The sequence below is a fragment of the Neofelis nebulosa genome, chromosome 13, assembly GCF_028018385.1.
Source record: "Neofelis nebulosa isolate mNeoNeb1 chromosome 13, mNeoNeb1.pri, whole genome shotgun sequence".
NCBI lineage: Eukaryota > Metazoa > Chordata > Mammalia > Carnivora > Felidae > Neofelis > Neofelis nebulosa.
Window position 1 is genome coordinate 85,116,780 of NC_080794.1, and position 24,999 is coordinate 85,141,778.

Here is a 24,999-nt window from a genome sequence, read left to right on the forward strand (position 1 = left end):
ATCTTTATTTTTGGGAGAGAGAGAGAGACACACACACACACACACACACACACACACAGCATGAGTGGGGGAGGGGTAGAGAGAGGGAGGCACAGAATCCGAATCAGGCTCCAGGTGTTGAGCTGTCAGCACAGAGCCTGACACGGGGCTCGAATTCACCGACTGCGAGATCATGACCTGAACCGAACTCGGACACCCAACCGACCGAGCCACCCAGGCGCCCCTGTGCTAACTCACGTTTAATGGAGCTGTCCACCCTTCGTTCTAGGAAGGGGAGGGAGCAGACCACCACCCAAGGGCTTCCTTGGTTAATGAAGTGATGCCACTGCAGTTACTGGAAAGGTTGGGAGTAGTGGAGCTAAGTCACCCCCAGGAGGAGAAGCAGAGGTAGGACGATCGATTGGCGGAACAGCCGAAGGTCCGGGGGTAGCGAACTTCCAAGGAGATGAGTGAAGAGACGCCCTGCACGTGTAAAGAGGAGCCTTGACCACACGGATGAGCTTAGAGGCACGGCAGACTCTGGGACCGCAAGCGAGGCTGCCCTGCTTCTGCCTGTTTTCAGAGGCCTACCTATCAGCCAGCGTGCCAGCCAGCTTCCGGGTCATCTGCGGCTTTATCACGTTTTGGGCTTTCACCCAGTTTTCTCCATGGAGTGCTTAGGCCTTGCAAAAAATCTTCTAAGAGAAAGATTCAGCTTCCTTTAGCAAATGCCACACGATATCTAGGACATATCTTTAGTGTGCTTCTAATCCCAGTTGTAAACCATGACAGAAGTCTGCTGGCGCAGTTGATGACAACAATGTGTATTTGGGGTTCAGAACTGACTCGAGGGGGTTTCTGAAAATACCCTTTAAAGCAGAAGGTGAGTTTTTTCTCTTTCTCCTGAACTCTTTTTAAAGTTTTTGCTACAAATGTTCCACGTTCTAATCGCTTTACCAATAGTATCTGAAATAACGTAAGATGGTGTAATGTATTAATGCTCGGTGATGAAAGAACAATTTCTAGATGAAGGTTTCTTATTTGCATCACTTCGTCAACAGCTACGCGAGGCGATGAACTCATCTTCCCAGTGGGGGAACTGCATTCGTGCGCATGTTCTGGCAGCGTTAACATTAGGACAGAAGCTAATGGACACAGTCCCATGTCCTCCAGGGTCATGGTTTCACTTTAATTGCGTTAAAATTGTAGCCTGGAACTCTGTGGCTGTGGCTTTTTAAACAACAGGTGATTAGCCTCTGTCCAGAAGAATGTTATTAATAGAATTGAATGGTTAATTAGTCTCATGGTCTTGTAAAGCAACCCAGACCCCAAGCCCCCTGATGAGCTTGAAGAAATTGTTCACTCTGGTTAATCACAGCAATACTTCCGGAAGCCATTAGGATCTGCCTTCTAAATGACTGTTTCCCTTGGTGCTGACCGTCTTTGAAAGGGTTAACAGGCCTCCAGAGTCTCCTCCTCCCTTCCCCCTCAAAACACCTGGCCCAAGTTGTCCTGAGCCCATTAGTGGGTTATTGATGGTGGGGTGGTTAGGCCGTCCTCTCCCCAAGCTGTCCTCACTGTGCTCATACACTTTGATTAAATGCTTCCAGTCGGTTGTTACTTTTCCCTCTTATGCTTTGTTTAACTAGGTGAGATTGAATGAGGGCACACAATAGCTGCCGTGTTCTGAATAAAAGCTTTCAGATGTGTGCTTCTCGCATGTGGACAGATGGAAACAGAACTTGTTCTCCAGTTGACTTTGTACTGCGAATGCGTCCCTGAGTTGAAGTGTTAAGAAGGCACACTGCCTTCACTAGTACCTGCTAGGGAGAGGAAAGCTGTCTTTTTATTCAAGATTTTAGTTAAGAAAAAAAAAGAAAAATCCTGGGCTATTTGATACTGCCTGTATCTTACCAGATTAACTGAGATGTGTTTTTTTCTTTCTAATTACAGAAATCCATAATCATCAGCCTTGTTCAAAACTTTTTAGGTAAGCCACATTCTTTGTCACTTTTAGTCTTCATTAAAATATTAATTGATAAAAACTAGTGAATTTCGGGGCGCCCGGGTGGCTCAGTTGGTGAAGCACCCAACTCTTGATTTCGACTCAGGTCATGATCTCACAGTTTGTGAGACTGAGCTCCTCATCAGGCTCTGCGATGACAGCATGGAGCCTGCTTGGGATTCTCTCTCTCCCTCTCTCTGCATATGTGTCTCTCTCTCAAAAATAAATTAAAAAAAAAAAAAAAAGAACTGGAATTAAAAAAAAAAAAACTAATGAATTTAGGTCTGTAGCTGATTGTGGCTATAAAGTCACACGTAAAACTGAGGGCATCCAAATTCACTTGTTTGTGAACAAACACCTATGTGTTTGGGGCACTGTGTTAGGTTAGGGAAAGGGGAGGGATGGTATAAATCTTGGCCTCAGTGGTTTACGATGAAAGCCCGCTCCGGCACCCTCCCAAGGACTGTTCGGCCCCAGAGCAGGAAGTTAAGGATCACATATGGATAAAATAATTTAAGGGGTGTTTTTAAGAAGAATAAAAAATGTTCAGTGTTCAACTTTATGAGGAAAGGAAAGGAAACATGGAACTTTCGTTTTGCGTGTATATAAGTTAATATACACCGGTTGCATACTAAGACCAACTAAAGGACAGAAAGGAAGAAATGGGAGGGCACCGTTCAGAAGGGAGGGAGCAAATGACACGTGTGGAGGGCAAGAGAGAAAAGTGCCAGTGTCCTCTGTGCACCACGCTTCTCCCCAGACTCCCATCGGGCCTCTGCCTGCTCTCTCAGCCCCAGACCCCTCCACCCGATGGTTGCCGTGATGGTTCCAACTCAGTGTTTCTTAACCCCCACCCCTGAGGGTGTGTTCTACCTTCCCAGAAGCCAGTACCTCCCTTCTAGAGCTGCCCACGCTAGTGCAATGCAGCGTTCTCGATCAGCGCTCCCTTCTCTAACACCTGCCCACCCCTCGTGCCTAGCCGTTCTTGCTGTATGTCCCCTGCTCTCACCCTGACCCCTGTCTCGTTCTCAGCTGGCCCAAACACCCAGCCCCTTGCACCCAAGAACTCCTGGGGACCCCTCCCTCTGCCCCCCACCACACACACACCTACCCATCGAGTATTTCAGAGGCTTGCCCTCATGCAAGATGGCTACCTGTGGACAAAGCCCGAAAGCAGCCAAAAACCTCATCACTTTTAGATTTACACGTAATTGGAAGAGGAGTGGGAAGCAAGACAAGCAATTCATCTGAGAGGAATCTCAGAGCACACGACGTGATTCAGGCCCTGGTCCTCACATTCCCTGTGTTTGGTCCATGAAAGTATCCGATTTGGCCCTGATTCTGCAAAGCTCTGCTAGCCTTTTTGAGGAGTTCCTTAAAATGCTGTCAGTAAGATTGTACCAGAACAAGGATTTAACTTAAGTTTGCTTTAAAATTTTATTTATTTATTTATTTTATGTAGTCTACACCCGACGTGGGTGAGAACAACAGACTCACACTCCTCCAACTGAGCCAGCCAGGCACCCCAGGATTTAAGTTTAAGTCATAGACCTATAATTCTTGGAGCTGAAAGAAACCTTAGAAATCTATGTCTACTCCCTGTTTCCGGAAAGGGAAATGGAGACCACATGGGTTAAGTGACTCACCTGAGATCATAAAGTGAGAAGCAGCATGGCAGGAGCTGGTTTCTCCTGACTTCCAGTTCCGTGGCTTTGTTTTTGTTTTTACTCTTTTTTTTTTTTTTTTTTTAATTTTTAAAATGTTTTATTTATTTTTGAGAGACAGAGAGACAGAAAGACAGAGTACGAGTGGGGGAGGGGCAGAGAGAGAGGGAGGCAGAATCCATGAAGCAGGCTCCAGGCTCTGAGCTGTCAGCACAGACAGCTCAGGTGGGGCTCGAACCTGTGAACCACAAGATCATGACCTGAGCCGGTCAGCCACTTAACCGACTGACCCACCCAAGCGCCCCTGTTTTTACTCTTTCTTGAACCTCTTACTGCTTTATAAGGCCTGGGCTTGTGGTGGTGGGAGGAAGGCGGAGGGACGGCATTCCTGAAAGCACAGCCAGTGGTGGAAAGGCCCACACATCATCGTGCCTGGCCTGCTCACCACAGGATCCGGGTCAGGTAGGTCTACTTGAGGGTCAGACCTGGCTTCAAATCTCAGTTCTTCCATCTACCAGCTCTACGGTTGGAGGCAAATCGCTTACCCTAAGTCTCTCTATCTACAAAAATGGGAATAGAACTCGGAACACGTTGGGCTGTGCTAATACCGACTCACCAGCATTGAGGCCAGAATGAAATGAAATAACACGAGAAATCAGCCAAACATTTAACAGATGTTCGTCTCCCTTCTGCATTTCTCAGAAAAGGAGCTCTTGTGTTCGCCACCCTCCGTCCCCCCCCCAAGTAATTGATACTTAGAAACAAGGAAACCACACGTTTCATAATTACTTGCTATCAGTACCTCCCACGTGTGGAAGTAATACAATTTCATCAGTCTCTTGAGTATTCTCTGATGCAAAAGATACCTTCTATCATCAGTAAAGCATTGAGATAGATTTCTCTGTGTATCTGTTGAAGACAAGCAGTTCTATCTCTATTACCAACTTTTAGGATTCAGTGACCCATAGATGCACGAGGCTAAGCGTATTCATGTCAAAATACTACCCAGTTTTAATAAAATCTATTTTCTCTTTAAAAAAAAAAAACAGTTTTTATGACTATGCAAGCAAAGTTAACGAAGAGAGTTTGGACAGGATTCTTAAAGATCGGAGAAAGGTATGTTCTATTTCTTGCTTAGTCTGATTCGGAAATCCCTCTTTATCTTATCATCTAAACTTAAAACCAGAAAGGAATGTAAAATGAGACAATGTGATTTGTTATTAATGTATGAGAGTTCTGTCGACTTAAGTAGATTTTAAAGGTAAATTGCAGATGTCAGATAATGTTTATAACATATCAATAGAAAAAAAATGAGATATTTATAGTATGATTCTATTATGTAAAACTCCAAAGGGGGAAAAAAAAAGAATTATACTTCAGAGAGTTAAAAATAGTTGAGTTGATTCTGGATGGTTCTAATTTTCCATTTTGTAATTTTTGAAATAATTTTGCAAATATCTTCTATACATGCATTAATTTTATAATCAGGAAAAATGTTTCTAAAAAATGTAAGTCGTAATTAAATGTCTTTGAATATATCATTCTTTCAAGTTCAGTTAACATTGAACATAGATGTTTTTCCAAAAGGTCACGTGTTTATTATTTCTGTCAACATATGCATATCGTGTTCTGATTATATGGTAAGCAAGCCTGAATAGAATTACAACCGGGGGGCACTTGGGTGGCTCGGTCGGTTGAGCTTCTGACTCTTGATTTTGGCTGAGATCATGATCCCAGGGTCGTGGGATCAAGCCCCATGTAAGACTCCACACTCAGCTGCTTAAGATTCTCTCTCTCTCCCTCCCTCCCTCTGCTGCTCTCCCCTGCTTGTGCACTCTCTCTCTAAAAAAAAAAAAAAGATGGGGTACGTGGGTGGCTCAGTGGGTTAAGTGTCCGACTTCAGCTCAGGTCATGATCTCACGGTTCGTGAGTTTGAGCCCCGCATCGGTATCTCTCCAGTCAGCACCGACCCCGCTTTGGATCCTCTGTCCCCCTCTCTTTCTGCCCCTCCCCCACTTGCTCTCTGTCTCTCTCCAAATAAATAAACTTGAAAAAAAAAAATGGAAAATGAGCCAGTTTTATTGCTGCAGCGTTGTCTGATAATCTCATTTATAATTTACTCTGTTGTACCATGTGTAGGTTTTACTTTTTTCCCTTGACAGTTTTTATTCCAGAAAAATAGATTTTTTTATTAAGCTATCACTTGAGGGAAAAAAGTTAATAAAAGTTTCCAGTTTGTCAAACAGAAAACAAAATGCCTTTGTCTAGAAGCATGTATCATGAAAAAGCTTTCAAAAGATCACTCCTGGTTACAAAGAGCCAGCACTGTGGGCACTTGGCCCCCGAGGTGTCTAACGAAGGGCATCGGGGGTAAGAGTGCAGGCAGAGTAGGTCAGCAGCCTTCCCATCTACTGCCCGCCTCAGTAGCACTGCCAGTAGGAAAGGCAGAAAGAAAAGCAGGTAAAATAAAAGGAAGAATGGGAAGGCTGGAAGAAAGGACGGACAGCTTCGTGGACGATGGCGAGCTCAGGAGGTGCTCAGTCTTGGTGGAGTCTGACCCCATCGTCCGTCCACCTGAGGAAGGGAGTTAGAGCAGCCGCAGGCATCACGGTCCTGCTCTCTTGTTTTCAGTGACCTGCCCAAGAGCACGTATGCCGGAATCTCTCGGCAGCCCATCCTTTCCTCTCCTAACTACCAACCTACCTCCTGATTCCATTTATTTTCGTATTTTAGACACCTAACTTTTATTTTTTTTTTAATTTTTTTTAATGTTTTTATTTATTTTTGAGACAGAGAAAGACAGAGCATGAGCAGGGGAGGGGCAGAGAGGGAGGCACAGAATCCGAAGCAGGCTCCAGGCTCCGAGCCGTCAGCCCAGAGCCCGACGCGGGGCTCAAACCCACGAACCGTGAGATCATGACCTGAACTGAAGTCGGACGCTTAACCGACTGAGCCACCCAGGTGCCCCTCCTGCTTATTTTTTAAGTAATCTCTACACCCAACGGGGGGCTCAAACCCATGACCCTGAGATCAAGAGTTGCACGCTCCACTGACGGAGCCAGCTGGGCGCCCCAGTGACAGACTTTTAAATATGCAGTTTCACCTCTATGAATCTGGCCCAAGTAAACATTTGCATCCAGGCATAAAGATACGAAAAGCTGGCATTATTGAACATTTAACTCTGTGTCAGGCCGTGTTGTAAGCGCTTTGCCTGTACTGGAACAGTCTCAGGAGGTACATTGCTGTTGTTCTCATCCCCACTGTACAATTGAGGCAACTAAGGGTAACTTGCTGAAGGTTGCCAGCAAGTAATGCCAGAGCCAAGGCTTGAACTGAGCAGTCTGGCCTCCGAATCCACATATGAGGATGTTTGTTGCATCTTTACTTAATGGTGAGGGTTGTTTTTTTTTTTTTATTTTTTTTTTTTTTCAACGTTTTTTATTTATTTTTGGGACAGAGAGAGACAGAGCATGAACGGGGGAGGGGCAGAGAGAGAGGGAGGCACAGAATCGGAAACAGGCTCCGGGCTCCGAGCCATCAGCCCAGAGCCCGACGCGGGGCTCGAACTCACGGACCGCGAGATCGTGACCTGGCCGAAGTCGGACGCTTAACTGACTGCGCCACCCAGGCGCCCCAATGGTGAGGGTTTTGAAAGCAATCCAACCAGTGGGAACTGGTTAAGTATATTGTGCCAGCACCTCTGTACTGTGGGATGTGAAGCAGCCATTAGAAAGAATGAGGGAAGTTCTCATGTGATGACCTAGAAAGATCTTCAAGTTGTGTTACGTGAAAAACGTAGCGTTCTAATTTGAGCCTATTTGATATAGAGACAAAAATCTGAACAAGTAGTTGGATGTACAGGAAACAATCTGGAAGAAAGGCAACCAAACTTAAAAGTATTTTCTTTGGGAAGGGAGAGTGGGGTGATGCTGCTGCTGGGGGGGGACTTTGTAAGATACATGTGTATGTATATATATGCCTATTTTTAAGTTTATTTTGAGAAAGAGAGAGCATGTGGGTGCACATGTATGCTCGTGCACGAGCAGGGGGAGGGGCAGAGAGAGAGGGAGACACAGAATCCGAAGCAGGCTCCGGGCTCTGAGCTGTCAGCACAGAGCCTGACGTGGGGCCTGGTCCCATGAACCGTGAGATCATGACCTGAGCCGAAGTCGGACGCTTAACCGACTGAGCCACCCAGGTGCCCCTAAAAAAAAGTTTTTGTTTTTTTTAGAGAGAATGTGCGAGTGGGGAGAGGGGCAGAGGGAGACAGAGAATCTTAAGCGGGCTCCACACTCAGCATGGACCCCGATGTAAGGCTCAATCCCTCGACCCTGGGATCATGACCTGAGCCAAAATCCAGAGTCAGAGGCTCAACCAGCTGAGCCACCCAGGCACCTCATACTATAAACTCTTTAAGAATTCTTTTAAAAAAATGGGGTCCCTGGGTGGCTCAGTCAGTTGAGCATCCGACTTGGGCTCAGGTCATGATCTCATAGTTTGTGGGTTCAAGCCCCCCATCCAGCTCTGTGCTGACGCTCAGAGCCTGGAGCCTGCTTCAGATTCTGTCACTGTCTTTCTCTGCCCCTCCCCTGCTCACTCACTGTCTCTCTCTCTCTCAAATATAAATAAACATTAAAAAATAAAAAATTCCTTTCAAAAATCCAAATTTCTAGTGCGAAAGCAAAGATGACATATGATATTTGATGACTGAAAACTTTATAGTTGATTCTAGTTTGAGCCTCACCCCCCCCTGGAAAGGTACAAAATTGCATTACCACCTTGAAACAGTTATTGTACTACCTACAAAGGTACATCTAAAACATTAGGCTTGGGGGCGCCTGGGTGGCTCAGTCAGCTAAGCATCTGACTTCGGCTCAGGTCATAATCTCGCGGTTCACGGTTCATGAGTTCGAGCCCCGCGTCGGGCTCTGTGCTGACAGCTCAGTGCCTGGAGCCTGCTTCAGATTCTGTGTCTCCGTCTCTCTCTGCCCCTCCCTCTCTTGTGCTCTGTCTTTCTCTGTCTCTCAAAAATAAATGTTTAGAAAAAATTTTAAAAGAACCATTAGGCTTAAAAATACATGTGTACTTTAAACAGTGTCTAACATAGAAAATATTTTTCTATCTAATAATAACTCTTTAAGACAGTGCTGATAGAATCTCTTCAAAAATTGCCTCTTTGGTAGGCAGGCTTCAGGTCTAATATTTAATTGAAAAATTCTAAGAATTGAACAAAAGTTTAGTAAGTTGAACTCACATAAAATAAACATACAGTAATTTTGAAAGTTCTCACGTTCCTAGAATTTTCCATTAAAAAATACAAGCCAATAGGGGCACCTGGGTGGCTCAGTCGGTTGAGCGTCTAACTTCGGCTCAGGTCACGATCTCACGGTCTGTGAGTTCGAGCCCTGCGTCGGGCTCTGTGCTGACAGCTCGGAGCCTGGAGCCTGCTTCGGATTCTGTGCCTCCCTCTCTCTCTGACCCTCCCCCATTCATGCTCTGTCTCTCTCTGTCTCAAAAATAAATAAACGTTAAAAAAAAAATTAAAGGGGCGCCTGGGTGGCTCAGTCGGTTAAGCGTCTGACTTCGGCTCAGGTCACGATCTCGCGGTCTGTGAGTTCGAGCCCCGCGTCGGGCTCTGTGCTGACAGCTCAGAGCCTGGAGCCTGTTTCAGATTCTGTGTCTCCCTCTCTCTCTGACCCTCCCCCATTAATGCTCTGTCTCTCTCTGTCTCAAAAATAAATAAACGTTAAAAAAAAAAAATTAAAAAAAAAAATACAAGCCAATAAAGATTTTTGTCACAACAGAAACTAATACATGAAATATATTAGGAATATGTTTACAAAAGAGTATGTGGCTCTCAAGTATAGGAAGTCCACAACATTGCTGAAACGTGTTTTGGTGGTAGGCTTGAGATAGAGGCTGAGGTTTGTGCTGTGAGAATCCCCCAGCAGGTGCAGTGTGGACATGCGCGGCAGCGTGCGGAATCACTGTCTTGGCAGAATCCATCTTGTGTTTACAAAGTTCACACGAGCCTCAGGGTTTTGGCTAAGGCCAAAACAGCAAGCGAGAGGAGGGTTTCTCCCTTCTGGACTATCTGCCCTGCGGTAGATAACGATAAACATAACTGCCACCTTAGTATCATCGTAAGGCCAAAAGGCGCATGGTGTGAAAGTGACAAGTGTGCCCAGGACGGGGGATGATAGCTTTGGCTCCAAAAAATGTAAGTGAATGTCTAGTTGAGAGTAGAGCGGGAAGTCTTTGTGAAAAGTTGTCTGTAAAACTTCAGAAATAAGGTTGTAGGGAAAGATGTCCACACTTTTTCCTCACGGCCCAAACATAATTGTCAAAAAATGGGCTTTTTAGTATCAGTGAAGTAGTTTCTCAGTAGTCTTGCAGCTAGCTTGTTAAGCTCTAAAAGGTAGAATCCTAAATGTCACCAATGTGGATTAATTGGGCATCTCATCTTTCATTGACCAGAATGACGGGCATCTTTTTAGCAAATATCAAATGAATAAGTATATTTCTATCAGTTGATATCCAAAATAAATGTGTAAACCTCCCCGCTTCTCAGAAAATACAAATTGAGGGGCCCCTGGGTGGCCCAGTCAGTTGAGCGTCCGACTTCGGCTCAGGTCACGATCTCGCGGTCCATGAGCTCGAGCCCCGCGTCAGGCTCTATGCTGACAGCTCAGGGCCTGGAGCCTGCTTCCGATTCTGTGTCTCCCTCTCTCTGACCCTCCCCCGTTCATGCTCTTTCTCTATCTCAAAAATAAATAAAAATTAAAAAAAAAATTGAAAACAAAACCCAAATGGAATAAAACAATTGGAATCATTAGTGAAAAGCATTAGCTCATCCAGTAGCCCCTTGCAAGATTCTGTTCGTCAGTGAGTGTTTCTGGGGAGCCACCAATGTGCTGGCACCGCTCAGGTCTTTGCGGGGATGCGGGGGGAGTAGAGACCCCCAGAGGCACTCACTCTAGTATTACTCATCATACTCCCGAAGCTCGCGGTGCAATATGGCGTGTTCTCAGGCACCAGTAGCTCCAGAAAGGTGTTTAACTGCTTTTTCCTTTGTAATGACCACTGTCATGTGACCAGTTTGGAACTGTACAGTTACCATTATACCGTGGAGAAGACAGGCAGACAGGCTCCCCATCTTAGGTGTCACTCCTTAGCTCCGCGACTTTGGACGAAACGTATTTTATAAGATTTAACGTTGTCAGAAAACGTTTGGGTTTTATTTTTGTTTAAAGAACATCAGAATTGGAGCGCCTGGGTGACTCAGTTAAGCATCCGACTCTTGATTTTAACTTGGGTCATGATCTCGCAGTTTGTGAGATTGAGCCCCACGTTGGGCTCTGTGCTGACATTGCGGAGCCTGCTTGGGATTCTCTCTCTGTCTCTGTCTCTGCCCCTCTCCCACTTGTGTGCACTCTCTCTTTCTCTCAAAATAAATAAATAAGTATTTTTTAAAAAAAAGAGTATCAGGGGACACCTGGGTGGCTCAGTTGGTTAAGCGTCCGACTTTGGCTCAGGCCACGACCTCACAGTTCGTGGGTTCGAGCCCTGTGTCGGTCTCTGTGCTGATAGCTCAGAGCCTGGGGCCTGCTTTGGTTTCTGTGTGTCTCTCTCTGTCCCTCCTCTACTCAAGCTCTCTGTCTCTGTCTCAACATAAACAATCATTAAAAAAAAAAAAAAGAAAATATTTCTTAAAAAAAAATACCAGAATGAATTGCTTTTATTGGAAGTTATGCTTTATAGTCAGTAATAACTCCATGAGGGCAGGAACTATTTCTTTGTTCCCTGTAGTTCCTTGCATGTGATATAAACCCAGTGGAGAAAACATTACTCACCTGCCAGAGTTGTGATAATTAGTGAAAATATTTGTAATACAGCTATCTGGGGGCTGGGCACAGGGGTTCAGCAAAGGTTGGTTCATTTCCTTCCTACATGAAAGTTCCAAAACATAATCGAAATTTACTGTTAATTTTAAAATGACACTAACAAGGGCGTCTGGGTGGCTCAGCTGGTTGAACCTCTGACTTCAGCTCAGATCGTGATCTCATGGTTTGTGGGTTCAAACCCCGCATTGGGCTTGCTACTGTCAGCGGGGAGCCTGCTTTGTATCCTCTGTCTGCCTCTCTCTCTGCCCCTCCCACACTCGTGCTCTCTCTGCCTCAAAAATAAACAAACATTAGAAAAAAAGTGATGCGACAATAAATTTCATATTAAAAATAAATAAATAAATAATAAACATTAAAAATGAGAAAATGTTAAAAAAAAAAGTGATGCTAACAATTTTTAATTACCTTTACTTCTTAAATCAGGATTTTCACTTAAATTGTATGTTTCAAAGAAAGAGCCTATATGAAGGTTATTCTTCTGATAGAGTTAAGTATTTCCACAACAGAGATTTTCAAACTTTAGTGTGTATAAGAAAAAACTCAAGGAATTGTTTTAAATTTATATTCCCGGTTCTACCCTTGGATGTTCTGATTCTGCAGGTTTGGTAGGGCCCAGGAGCAGTTGATTAAGCTCCCGGGTGTCTAAGAGATCTTATTACAAGAAATATTCTTCCAGAGAGCATAACAGTCTTAATTTGCGTAGACAGTTGAGTTATCCCATAGTTAGAGCTGACGAAGCTAAACTCGTTAAATCATTGTATTGAGGTATAATTGACATACAGTGAGCTGCACATATTTAGAGTACACACTTAAATAAGTTTTGAAATATTCATACACCCATGAAACCTTCAGCATAAAATAATGAACATATCCATGCAAAATCTCCTTCTGTCCCTTTTTTAAAAGTTTATATATATATATATATATATATATATATATATATAAACATTTATAATCTTTAATTGAAGTATAATTAATATATAGTATTGTATTTGTTTCGGGTTTACAAATGATTCAATAATTCTGTACGTTACTCAGTGCCCCTCATGATAAACATACTCTTGATCCTTCGTCTGTTTCACTCATTTCCCCACCTACCTCCCTCTGGCAACCACCAGTTTGTTCTCTGTAGTTAAGAGTCTGTTTTTCGTTTTTGTTGATCTCTTTTTGCTTTGTTCGTTTGTTTCCTAAATTCCACGTATGAGGAAAACATACAATATTTGTCCTTCTCTGACTGACCTATTTCACGTAGCATTAAACCCTCTAGATCCATCCATGTTGGTGCAAATGGTAAGATTTCATTCTTTCTTGGGGCGCCTGGGTGGCGCAGTCGGTTAAGCGTCCGACTTCAGCCAGGTCACGATCTCGCGGTCTGTGAGTTCGAGCCCCGCGTCAGGCTCTGGGCTGATGGCTCGGAGCCTGGAGCCTGTTTCCAATTCTGTGTGTCTCCCTCTCTCTCTGCCCCTTCCCCGTTCATGCTCTGTCTCTCTCTGTCCCAAAAATAAATAAAAAACGTTGAAAAAAAAAATTAAAAAAAAAAAAAAAAAGATTTCATTCTTTCTTATACCTAATACTCCATCATGTATATCTACCATATCTTCTTTATCCATTCTTCTATGGATGGACACTTGAGCTGCTTCCATATCTTGGTTATTGTAACTAACGCTGCAATAAACATAGGGGTGTGTACATCTTTTCAAATTAGTGTTTTTGTTTTCTTTGAGTAAATGCCCAGTAGCAGAATTACTGGATCATATGGTAATTTATTTTTAATTCTCTGAGGAACCTCCGTACTGTTTCCCACCACGGCTGTACCAGTTTGCATTCCCACCGGCAGTGCACGAGAGTTCCTTTCTATGCACATCCTCACCAACATTTGTTGTTTCTTGTGGGTTTTTTGTTTTTTGTTTTTTTAGCTGTTCTGACAGGTGTGAGTCGATATCTCCTTGTGGTTTTGATTTGCATTTCCCTGATGATTAGTGATGTTGAGCATCTTTTCATGTGTCTGTTAGCCATCTGTATGCCTTCTTTACAAAAAAATGTCTGTTCGTGTCCTCTGCCCATTTTTAAATTGGATTATTTGGTTTTTTGGTGTTGAGTTGTAGGAGTTCTTTATATATTTTGGATATTAACCCCATATCGGATACATCATTTGCAAATATCTTCTCCCATTCAGTAGGTTGTCTTTTAGTTTTGTTGATTATTTCCCTTGCTGCACAGAAGCTTTTCATTTTGATGTAGTCCCAATAGTTTATTTTTGCTTTTGGTTCCCTTGCCAGAGGAGGCATATCTAGAAAAATGTTTCTGACGTCAAAAGATTGCTGCCTGTGTTTTCTTCTAGGAATCTTGTTTGTTTATTCATTCACCTATTGATGAACAATTGCGTTATTTCTGGTTTTGAGCTATTGCATGTAAAGCTGCTATGAACGTGTTTACAGGTGTTTGTATCGATACGTTCAGAATTAAATTCATAAGATTTCATGCAAGTTTTAATACCTTTCTTCCTTCTGTTTTCATTGCAGAAAGTTATTGGATGGTACAGATTCCGGCGAAACACACAGCAGCAGATGTCATACAGAGAGCAGGTGATCCATAAGCAGCTCACCCGCATCCTTGGGGTGCCCGACCTCGTCTTCCTTCTCTTCAGCTTCATCTCTACCGCCAACAATTCCACTCATGCTTTAGAATATGTTCTCTTTAGGCCAAATCGAAGGTAAAGAAAGAATTCCCACCAGCCTCACGTAAACAGTAAAGATGTTGTGCAAATGATTGAGATTTATGACTTTCAAAATGTGCATATTATTGCATCTTTAAAGAAAAGCTTTTGGGACGCCTGGGGGGCTCAGTCGGTTAAGCCTCCGACTTCGGCTCAGGTCAGGATCTCACAGTTCATGAGTTCAAGCCCCACGTCGGGCTCTGTATTGACAGCTCAGAGCCTGGAGCCTGCTTCAGACTCCGTGTCTCCCTCTCTCTCTCTCTCTCTGCCCCTCCTATGCTCATGCTCTGCCTCTGTCTCTTACTCAAAAATAAATAAATAAACATTAAAAAAAAGAGCTTTTATAATTCTCTTTCAGCTAGCTTTCTTTGTAATGAGAGAAGGTGTTTTCCTGTCAGTTGTATAAATTAAAATTGTTTTTGAATCAAGAAGCATTAGCAAGATATGTTAATTATGCATAAATTCTTATAGGAATAAATAGCTGGAAATCATCATTTGCTTCTCCATAATCCATTATGTAGAAATACAGTTTTACTGCTCTGGAAGCCTGTAATTTTAAAACCGATTTCAAAGAGAAAATTGTAAAATTGATCCACCTACTGGTTAATGAGGGTTTTGCATTGTGAACTTATGAAAGCAAAAAAAAAAAAAAAAAATCATGATTATGATGTCTATCTGTAAATAACAGAAAGGTTTCCTTCTGGAAATTCACTTGTAAACTATATTACATCAACATTAGTGAAAATAATTATCAATAAAAACAAATTTTTTTTACTGTTTTTATTTGTATTTGAGAGAGAGAGACCGAGCTTGAGCGGGGGAGGGGCAGAGAGACGGAGACAGAATCTGAAGCAGGCTCCGGGCTCTGAGCTGTCAGCACAGAGCCGGACGTGGGGCTCGAACCCACAAGCAGTGGGATCATGACCTGAGCCGAAGTCGGATACTTAACCAACTGAGCCACCCAGGCGCCCCTAAATGTTTATTTATTTTTGAGAGAGAGAGAGCACGTGCAGGGAAGGGCAGAAAGAGGGAGACAGAGGATCCGAAGCCGACTCCTTGCTGACAGCAGGGAGCCCAGGGTAGGGCTCGAACTCACGATTGTGAGCTCGTGACTTGGGCCAAAATCGGATGCTTGACCGACTGAGCTACTACCCAGGTGCCCTTTGTGAAAACAATTATTAATTGTTAAATAGCCATTTGCAAGATTTCAGTAAGTCATCAGTGGGTATTTCCTGCGCTCTTAGCAACCTCAGCGCTCTGCCAGTTGCTGTGGGGATGCAAAGGAGGTCTGAAACGGGACCTCTGCTCTCCAGGAGTTTACAGTCGAGTTTCTACCGGTTCATATGTCCTTGGGTTGTAAAAATAGGGGCTCCACGAGACCTTCTGGTAGTTCATCGGTGCCGAGACTCGCAACTCCCACTGCCAGGACCCGTGGTTCAAGTAGAGCAGCGCCTTTGACATGGTCTTTCTCCATGCTTCCGCAGGTATAATCAAAGGATATCCCTTGCTATCCCCAATCTAGGCAATACTAGCCAGCAAGAGTACAAAGTGTCTTCAGTGCCAAATACTTCTCAGAGTTACGCCAAAGTTATTAAAGAGCATGGGTAAGTTGAAAGTAAAATGGAAGTGTTTTCCTTTCTTCTGTGAACAGTGTTTAACAGATTCATGGAGACAAGCGAGATCAAGCTTGATGTGACTGAAGTGGAAAAATGCAGCTAGGTCATCCTCTAGCCCACCACCGCCACATGTCAGAATTTCATGCTTATCGAAGAGATAGTTTCCCTTCACCAGTACTTTTGTGTTTAAACATTTGCCACAGTTTTTTGTTTGTTTTTTTTTCTTGCAGTTGATATAAAAGTTTTGAAAGAGTATGCTTATTTCTGAGGTTCCAAAGCTAAATGTGGTCACTGAAAAATGGGTGGCGTTTTATTACTTTTCAAGTTGTCTTGGTAACACGGGTTCTTTTTTTGTTCTCTTCCGTGATTCTAGTGGCATGGGCATTGCTGCTGAGACAGTCACTTGGAACTGTAGCGTTTACGTAATGAATGGAGGCGGAAGCGATAGGAAAATGCCTTTCTGGTCGTGATAATTTTGTGACGTCTTTTTCCTGTCTTCTAGTACTGACTTTTTTGACAAGGATGGAGTCATGAAAGACATCAGGGCGATTTATCAGGTGTATAATGCACTTCAGGAGAAAGTGCAGGTAACTCTCTATTTACTAGTTCTTTATCTTATTCATAATGCCCAAGTGCTTTTAATTCTACTTTAATTTTGAATCACCTCCCAACTGACAAATGAATCATGGTCCAAAAGTCAGAATGTGCTTTCCCCAAATAGTATCAGATGTGTGGGGTAGTTACTCACGTCAGCCTGCAAAAGGCTGTCTCATTATGCGCCTGAAAGTAGAGGGTCTGAAGTACAGTATTAATATTACTAGTTTAAATACTCCTGACCCCATTTATAACAGCGTTTTCTTTGGGGAAATACATTCCACGTTTAAGGGATTGCTGAGAACACAGCTGTCTCCATCAGGACACTCGGAGTCGGGGCCGCGTCAAAGGGCGCCCATAACCGGTACGGCCCTGCTCCTTCGCTCCGGTTCACTCGCTTTGCCCCCAGCTGCCTCCACCGAGTGGGAGGATCTCCCTGGAGCCTGTTCATTCCTAGTCATTCATGCAACAAGTATTTATGGAAACATCTCCTACCAGCCAGTGATTGAGCTAGGTGCTAACAGTCCTTTCCCACGATCTTCTCATCATCCCCAGTGTGTTCCTAGGAGTAATTTGCCCTGAACCCTAAGGACAAAAGAGGCTCTGAGAACAAGAGGGGAAGTGGTGTGGCTGAAGAAGCTCTCCCAGACCTGGAGAAAGCCTAGCTCTGAGGAAGAAGCCCCAAGGAATAGCGAGGGGAGTGCAGGCAGCTACCGAAAAAGAGGGAAGCACGCTGATCAGCTTGGGGCCAAAGAAGAAAGCACACACGACGCGGTTTCCAGCGTTAGTGTTCCAGAGTAGGGTCCCGGCCCACCTGGCAGCACAGGGAGCTTTATACAGGCTCGCTGGTGACCGGCCTACTTTCTGGCAGTTTCTGGTATTTCTGCTATGGAAGGAACGTGCAGTGAAAAACAGCTTTTTGTCCTAAATTCATGACCGTGCTCTTTGCAGGCTGTCAGCACTGTCTAGCCGACCTCAGAGTGGCTGTTCTCATTTCACTGCCGACTGCCTAAGGCCTGCCGTGCAGCCACCAGTAACGCATCGAGTGCCTTGATGGGAGTAGCCGAGTGGCATAGGTGTAGACTCCCTGGCTGTCTTTATTAAGTCTCGACTTGAAACTTTTCCTCCCCGCTCTCCCTAATGATAAATCTTTTCTGTGAAATAAGTTTATTTGTGACATCTGATTTTTGATTGTTGGTTATAAATTAAAGTTGAAAGCCTCTCATTCCTGTCCTATCTGTTGTTCATCCTTGGGATGCTAGACTGGTGTGCGAGGGAAAGAATCAAATCTTTCCCATCTTGCCCTTATTTTTCAAGAGTCCAGAGGCTCAATGGCATCATCATCTTCACAGAATTAAGGAAGCCAGTCAGTGGATCACAGGACCTGTCCCTTGGGCCCTCCTGATCCTGCTCTGCCTCCCACATCCGCTTTGTGACTCGAGGCAGCGTCTGAGCTCTTCCTAGGGCTCCAGTCAGTGCTGTCTCCGTGGAACGCCTCGTGCTTGAATTTGAAACGACTGTTCCCGTTGTCATTTTTTCCCTCAGGCAGTGTGTGCAGATGTGGAAAAGAGCGAGCGAGTTGTTGCGTCTTGTCAGGCAGAAGTGAACAAATTGAGAAGACAAATCACTCAGAGGAAACATGAAAAGGAGCAAGAAAGAAGTGAGTTTCCCATTACTTTCAGCATTTGGTATCAGGGAAACGTCTCGTTTCAAACGTCGAACCGTACGATAAGTCACAGGAACCCTTCTGCACTCGTCCAGCCCCGCGTGAGGCTGATGGCGAGAGAGCGTTTGCTTGTCTCTAAGCTTCCAGAAGAGAAGAACTGTTTCCCATGGTGTCCTTCCCAAGTCTCTGAAACCAAGAGAGGAGATTAAAAGGAGAAAGGCTGAAGCAAGTGAGAATAAATCCCAGGAAGGGGTTGCCGCAGACTTGTGTGCCTTGACCGCTACGGTCTGTTCATAGCAGATGTGAAGTTCCTGACTGAGTTAATAACCCTGCACGCCTCCCGGGTGGGGATCATGTCCCGTGTTCATCATACCGCATAAAGGAGCGACCCAATATTCTTTTTTTTTTTTTTTAATCTTATTTTTTAAATTTACGTCCAAATTAGCGTATAGTGCAACAATGATTTCAGGAGTAGGTTTCTTACTGCCCCTTACCCCTGTAGCCCATCCCCCCTCCCACAACCCCTCCAGCAATCCTCAGTTTGTTCTCCATATTTATGAGTCTCTTTTGTTTTGTCCCTCCCTGTTTTTGTATTATTTTTGTTTCCCTTCCCTTACGTTCGTCTGTTTTGTCTCTTAAAGTCCTCATAGGAGTGAAGTCCTATGATTTTTGTCTTTCTCTGAGTGACTAATTTCACTTAGCATAATACCCTCCACGTGGTTCCATCCGCGTAGTTGCCAATGGCAAGATTTCATTCTTTTTGATTGCCGAGTGATACTCCATTGTAGATATATACCACATCTTCTTTACCCATTCGTATCTCGATGGACATTTGGGCCATTTCCATCCTTTGGTTATTGTTGATAGTACCACTCTAAACATGGGGGTGCATGTGTCCTTTCGAAACAGCACACCTGTATCCCTTGGATAAATGCCTACTAGTGCAATTGCTGGGTCGTAGGGTAGTTCTGTTTTCAGTTTTTTGAGGAACCTCCATACTGTTTTCCAGAGTGGCTGCACCAGCTTGCCTTCCCAGACCCAATATTCTTTTAACTTCACATTTGATTCATAGGATCACAGCAAAGGCTGTAATGTCTGTTTTTTGGTAGCTGTGGATGAATGGATACAATAAGGCTAAGGGAACCAGCTGGTTGAATGAGAATTAGGCCCAAGAATCTATTGATTCCAGCATGGGAAGAGACATGTTTGCTATAGCATCACCAGATTTAACATGTGTACATTAAATGTATAATTTTTTCTGATTTAATAAGAATACTTGCAAACCGGGACATCTGGGTGGCTCAGTCGGTTAAGCGTCCGACTCTTGATTTCGGTTTAAGAGATCGAATCCCACATCAGGCTCTGCACTGACAGAGCAGAGCCTGCTTGGGATTCTCTCTCTCTCTCTCTCTCTCTCTGTCTCTCTCTGTCTCTCTCTCTCTCTCTGTGTCCCTTCCCCACCTTGGATGCACATTCTCCCAAAATAAGCAAATAAACTTAAAAAAAAAAAAAAGTAACTTAAAAAAAAATATTTGTAAACCAATTAAAATAATTTTTACCTTTATAAATTATATACCTTTATAAATTATAAAGGTAATTTATATTTCCAGGTAAGTGATACCTGATTCACACTTAGTGTTAACATTTTTTGAGAGATAATCAGAAATGCAGACAAGGATTTCTGCACAAGAATAATAATCACAACTTTGTAACTCTAAAATCTTAGAAACAACCTATTGGAGTAGTCAAATAAATAGCAGTAGAATAATTGAATAAATTATGGCATATCTATATGGTGCAATATTGTACAGCCATTAAGGTGAATTTTTAATGGCCTGGGATAATACCCACTATATTACCAGTATATTACCAGATAATACCCAGTAATGACCTGAGATAGTACCCAGAAAGCACTAGGATGTAAAATGACATAAACACACAATGTCAGCTATGTTTAAAATACACACACACACATGCACACACACACACCAGGCTGGATAATAAGACTGGAATTCAGAAAGGGGGGGAAGGGTTGACATCTAAAATCTTTATCTTTTTTTTTTTTAAATATTTATTTATTTATTTATTTATTTATTTATTTATTTATTTAACATTTTTTCAGTTTTGAGAGACAGAGCATGAGCAGGGGAGGGGCAGAAAGAGAGGGAGACACAGAATCTGAAGCAGGCTCCAGGCTCTGATCTGTCAGCACAGAGCACGACTGGGGTTTGAACTCATAAACCGTGAGATCATGACCTGAGCTGAAGTTGGACACTCAACCAACTGAGCCATTCAGATGCCCCTAAAATGTTTATGTTTTAACTCCCAACAAATCCTGTAGTCTTTTCACCAAAAGTCTAATAGTATTATCTAGGTGATAGAATTATGGGTGATTTTATTTTCTCTGTTCTTTTCTAAATTTTGTATGAGTGTTTTTCAAGGCTGTGGACTCCTAGTTGTGGTATTATTCCAGAGCATACACAAAAATGCACTATATTGGGGTGCCCGGCTGGCTCAATCGATGGAGAGTGCAGCTCTTGATCTCAGGGTGGTGAGTTTGAGCCCAACGTTGGGTGTAGAGCTTACCTTAAAGAAAAAAAAAGAAAAAAAATGTGCTGTATTTATGGCCTACAACCTGGAAAATTGGCCACCTAATATAGGGCTTTTAAACTTTGAAGGAGAAAATGGTATACGAGTGTATTGTGATGAGTAGTTGTAAAGAAAAATGCTTTTTGATGTCTATCAAAGAAGAAACTCACATTCAAATGACTGCCATGGGTGGTAAGGACTGTTTATTCCCGTCCCCACAGTCTGTAAGCACAGTAAGCAGCAGGGGAGGGAAACAGCACAGGATTTGGAATTAGAAGATCTGCCTTTGAGGGGCGCCTGGGTGGCGCAGTCGGTGAAGCGTCCGACTTCAGCCAGGTCACGATCTCGCGGTCCGTGAGTTCGAGCCCCGCGTCAGGCTCTGGGCTGACGGCTCGGAGCCTGGAGCCTGTTTCCGATTCTGTGTCTCCCTCTCTCTCTGCCCCTCCCCCGTTCATGCTCTGTCTCTCTCTGTCCCAAAAATAAATAAAAAATGTTGACCAAAAAAAAAAAAAAAAAAAAATTAAAAAAAAAAAAAAAGAAGATCTGCCTTTGACTTCTCGTTGCTCCCTTAGTGAAGTCACTTAGCCTTTCTGAACTCTGGTCCCTTGTGTAATAATCTGGCAAACAGTGAGATTAATAATGACGATAAAGCTTCAGAAGGTTTTTATTATTTTGTTAAATGATTATTTATTTTTGAGAGAGAGAGAGAGAGCACACGAGCTGGGGAGGGACAGAGAGAGGGCGACAGGATCCGAAGTGGGCTCTGCACTGATAGCAGAGAGTTCGAGCTCACAAACTGCAAGATCATGCCCTGAGCTAAAGCCGGACGCTCAACCACCCAGGCGCCCCCCGCAGAAGTTTTTTTTGAGGCTTAAATAAATTATAGGAACATGTTTTGTAAATTATGAAGTAATTATAGGAACATGTTCTGTAAATTATGAAGTACCGTGCACATGTAAGATAATTAAGAGTAGGAATCAGTTTCACTGCTTTGTTGCCATTCTGCAGAACGTTCAGGCTGACCGCTTAGTGCGTTGAGATGCAAAGCTGCCAAAATAGACAAAGCGTTACAGTTTTCTTTGTTTTGGTCCAGGACTGCAGCAGGCGATGAGCAGCAGGCAGGTGCCATCCGAAAGTTCGGGACCGGCCTTCAGCCCCCGGATGCCCTACCCTGGGCTCGCAGCCGAAGGTAGAAGTACGCTTGGAGACGCAGAGGCCTCCGATCCTCCTCCCCCTTATTCTGATTTTCACCCAAACGATCAAGAAAGTACTTTGAGCCATTCTCGCATGGAAACTAGTGTCTTTATGCCTCGACCGCAGGCCGTGGGTTCTTCCAGTTTCGCTTCCAGCAGTGCCGGACTGCAGTGTCCCGGGAGTGACACAGACCTTCCTCCTTCCCAAAGAGCAGCTGGAGACAGTGTCGAGGAATCCGATGACAGCGATTATGAAAATTTGATTGACCCCACAGAACCCTCTAACAGCGAATACTCCCATTCGAGGGATTCTCGAGCCCTGACACATCCCGACGGGGGCTCCAGGAACACTCAGACCTCCCAGATTTAGCTAAACAAGAAACTCTCCACTTAGCATGGTTTTTCTTCATTGCTTATTGAGAGAGGTTTTTGAGGACTTAATCTGGGGGAGGGGGGAGAACTGCTTTCTCAGAGCCCCGGACACCCAACAGGAGGGTCCCCGGGCACAGAACTAACCGGTAGGAGCCTCACGTCTGCCGGTTCCCACCTGCAGTCGCAGCGCGCAGGTTTCGTGACCGAATCATTAAGATAATCAAATTGTCCTAATTCTGGTGCGATTCATGGATGTACTGGTAAATTTAGGCAGAGTGAAACTTATCAACGTAGTTTCTGTTCTTTCAAATAAATTGGAAAAATTAGAGACTAAGCACAATTAGTCTATAAATGTTCTATAAATCAAAAACTTACCTCTTGCACTATCATGCCTTGAAATTTACTTTTTCAAAGGGAAACGAGTTTAGCAGCAGCCTTCAAAGAACCTTCTTTCTATGATGAGCCAAATTCATCTTTGCCAGAAAGAAATTTTGATAATTCCAAGAAGCCTGATTGGAACAAATCGGATGGACCTCCTCTTGTCTGCATGACTTTGTGAGATCAAAAGAGAGGGCTTTGTTTCAACTCTTTTCTACTAGCCTGATATCTGTTGTCACTTAAAATGGTTGCCTTTAAAAAAAAAAAAAATGTAGAGATACTAATTACCAGTAAGTAATCATCCAAATAAGTATGTCATAAAATAAATTACTTATTTTTCTTTCGGGGTATGACAGTGACTGCTTTGTTGCACTAGCCACATTTATGGTCTCTGTTCTGGAGTCTTCCAACTGAAGGACACACAGCAGCAGATAACAGAAAGGAGTTCTGTTCGACCTGCGCTTCATGCTGAACAGACTCCAGACACAGTGGAGTTCGCCGAGTTCGTACGTAAGGGATATAACGCATTTAGCAATTCTGACAAATCCTAGTGTTAGTTTTATTCGTGGAGGAAAGACATTTGATAAACCATTTGGGAATCTTGGTGAATAGAGATTCATTTGAAATCTGAATAACCATACTTATTATTTTTTAAATTGCTACTTGGAGGATAGTTGCGGAATGCGTAGAGACTTTCTGTTGGGATGCACTTACATTTTTATTTAATTACTGCTTGTTTTCTAGTTTTGCCCAGAATGTGTGAAACCACTAAAGACATTCATGAGCGCGCTAGGCTCCTGGTTTGGAAACGACAAGACCCCGCGTTTGTGATGAGGTCAGCCCGCGAAGTTAACGCTTCGGGATGTGACTGCCTTTCCCGTGAGCTAGTTAAAACCTGTGAGAATAAGAAAGGTTTTAAAAGAGGCTTAAAATCCGGGTTCTGGAAAAGTAGTTTTATTTTGTTGGAGAGAAGTCGACTCCCTGAGCCTCGGTTCCAATACTCCATGACACCGTGTAGACCGAAAAATGAAATGCTAAAAGTGCCGTTCTTCCGAGAGCCACTCTGGGGTCTGTGCTTTCCTGCTGTCACAGTTTTGTTGGCCTTACACCACTGCCATTCGATTTGAGATGTTGCAGACCTCTCCGTCCGCACGTGTGTTCTGGTTATCGGCTCCCTTCTAGCAGCTTCAGCACCAGTGTGAATTTCATTTTTTTAAGTGCCGTAGCCATCTCCTCTGTTCCGATTCTGACATTCAGGAAAATATCTTTATTTTTATGCCATACTGAAACCTACCATGTGTATCTGACAAAGCAGTTAAATGTGACAATAAAAACTTATTTAATCATGGTACCACCGTTGTGACGTCTGTCTCAGCACCCACCAAGGTCTTGCCTCAGTTCACTCAGGCCATTCTTAGGAGACTTAATACAGTGTTCTATCTTTTAAATGTTCGTTTGTTTGTTTGTTTTCTTGAGATAGAGCGCACGTGCAAGCGGGGGAAGGGCGGAAAGAGAGGGACAGAGAGAACCCTAAACAGGCTCTGTACTGTCAGTGCAGAGCCCTACACGGGGCTCAAGCTCACGAACCATAAGATCATGGCCCGAGTCGAAATCAAGAGTCGGACGCTTAACCAACTGAGCCATCCAGGGGCCTTTTAATACGGTTTCCTAAAGGTCACGAAAACTTACCGGCGTTCAGAATTTGGGTAAGGCTGGTTTCGGGAAAATGCGAGAACGCTATTTACTAATATGTTCCTGTTGATTTCAAGGAGCATGTGTTGAGTACCAAGAGAACGGAGTAGCCATTGAGTGCAACACTGAATCTTAGAAAGTCCCCCAAAGGCACCTTTGCCATAAGAACTGGTCTTGTTTGAAGAGATTCCTGCCTGAATCAAGCTAACCATGTTTAGATGTTTAGACGTTATAGAACCTGGTGCTCCTAGAGTCGTAGGGATTACAGAACTGCCTTCTGATGAGGATCTGCAGGCTAGCGAGCACTTTCTGGATTCTGTGTGAGCCGTTCCCGGTGAGCAATGTATCTCTTCCAAAATCCAAGGCGAGAGGCTGTTTCAGTGAGATTTTAAAATGGGGACTCTAGTCCTTCAAGATTCTACTCTGCGTCTCCTCCAGCTAGTTAGAGAAAAGAAGACAGGATTCTTTTAACTTACTTAGAAGTCTGGCTATGCTTAGTTACATGTTGGAATTGGCTTTTCTGGGGAAGGACCAAAACATAAAAACAGAAATTTCATCCCCAAAATTCAGACTCTAAGGATTTGAGTTTTAAAATTCCAAAGCGGAGCAGTGACAATAACTGCTTTAATAA

The 24,999-nt window shown here is 43.7% G+C and overlaps 1 protein-coding gene across 1 annotated transcript in view; it reads left to right on the forward strand.

The window, feature by feature from the left end:
• Positions 1-24,027, forward strand: part of ABRAXAS2 (abraxas 2, BRISC complex subunit) — a 31,913-nt gene extending 7,886 nt beyond the window's left edge. Inside the window, exons 3-9 of the mRNA XM_058698057.1 lie at positions 1,933-1,969; positions 4,698-4,764; positions 14,075-14,265; positions 15,753-15,872; positions 16,387-16,471; positions 18,024-18,138; positions 21,827-24,027. Coding sequence (XP_058554040.1) covers positions 1,933-1,969; positions 4,698-4,764; positions 14,075-14,265; positions 15,753-15,872; positions 16,387-16,471; positions 18,024-18,138; positions 21,827-22,296 — 1,085 coding nt within the window. The 3' untranslated portion in view covers positions 22,297-24,027. The remainder of the gene's footprint in view (positions 1-1,932; positions 1,970-4,697; positions 4,765-14,074; positions 14,266-15,752; positions 15,873-16,386; positions 16,472-18,023; positions 18,139-21,826) is intronic.
• Positions 24,028-24,999: the final 972 nt, after the last annotated feature.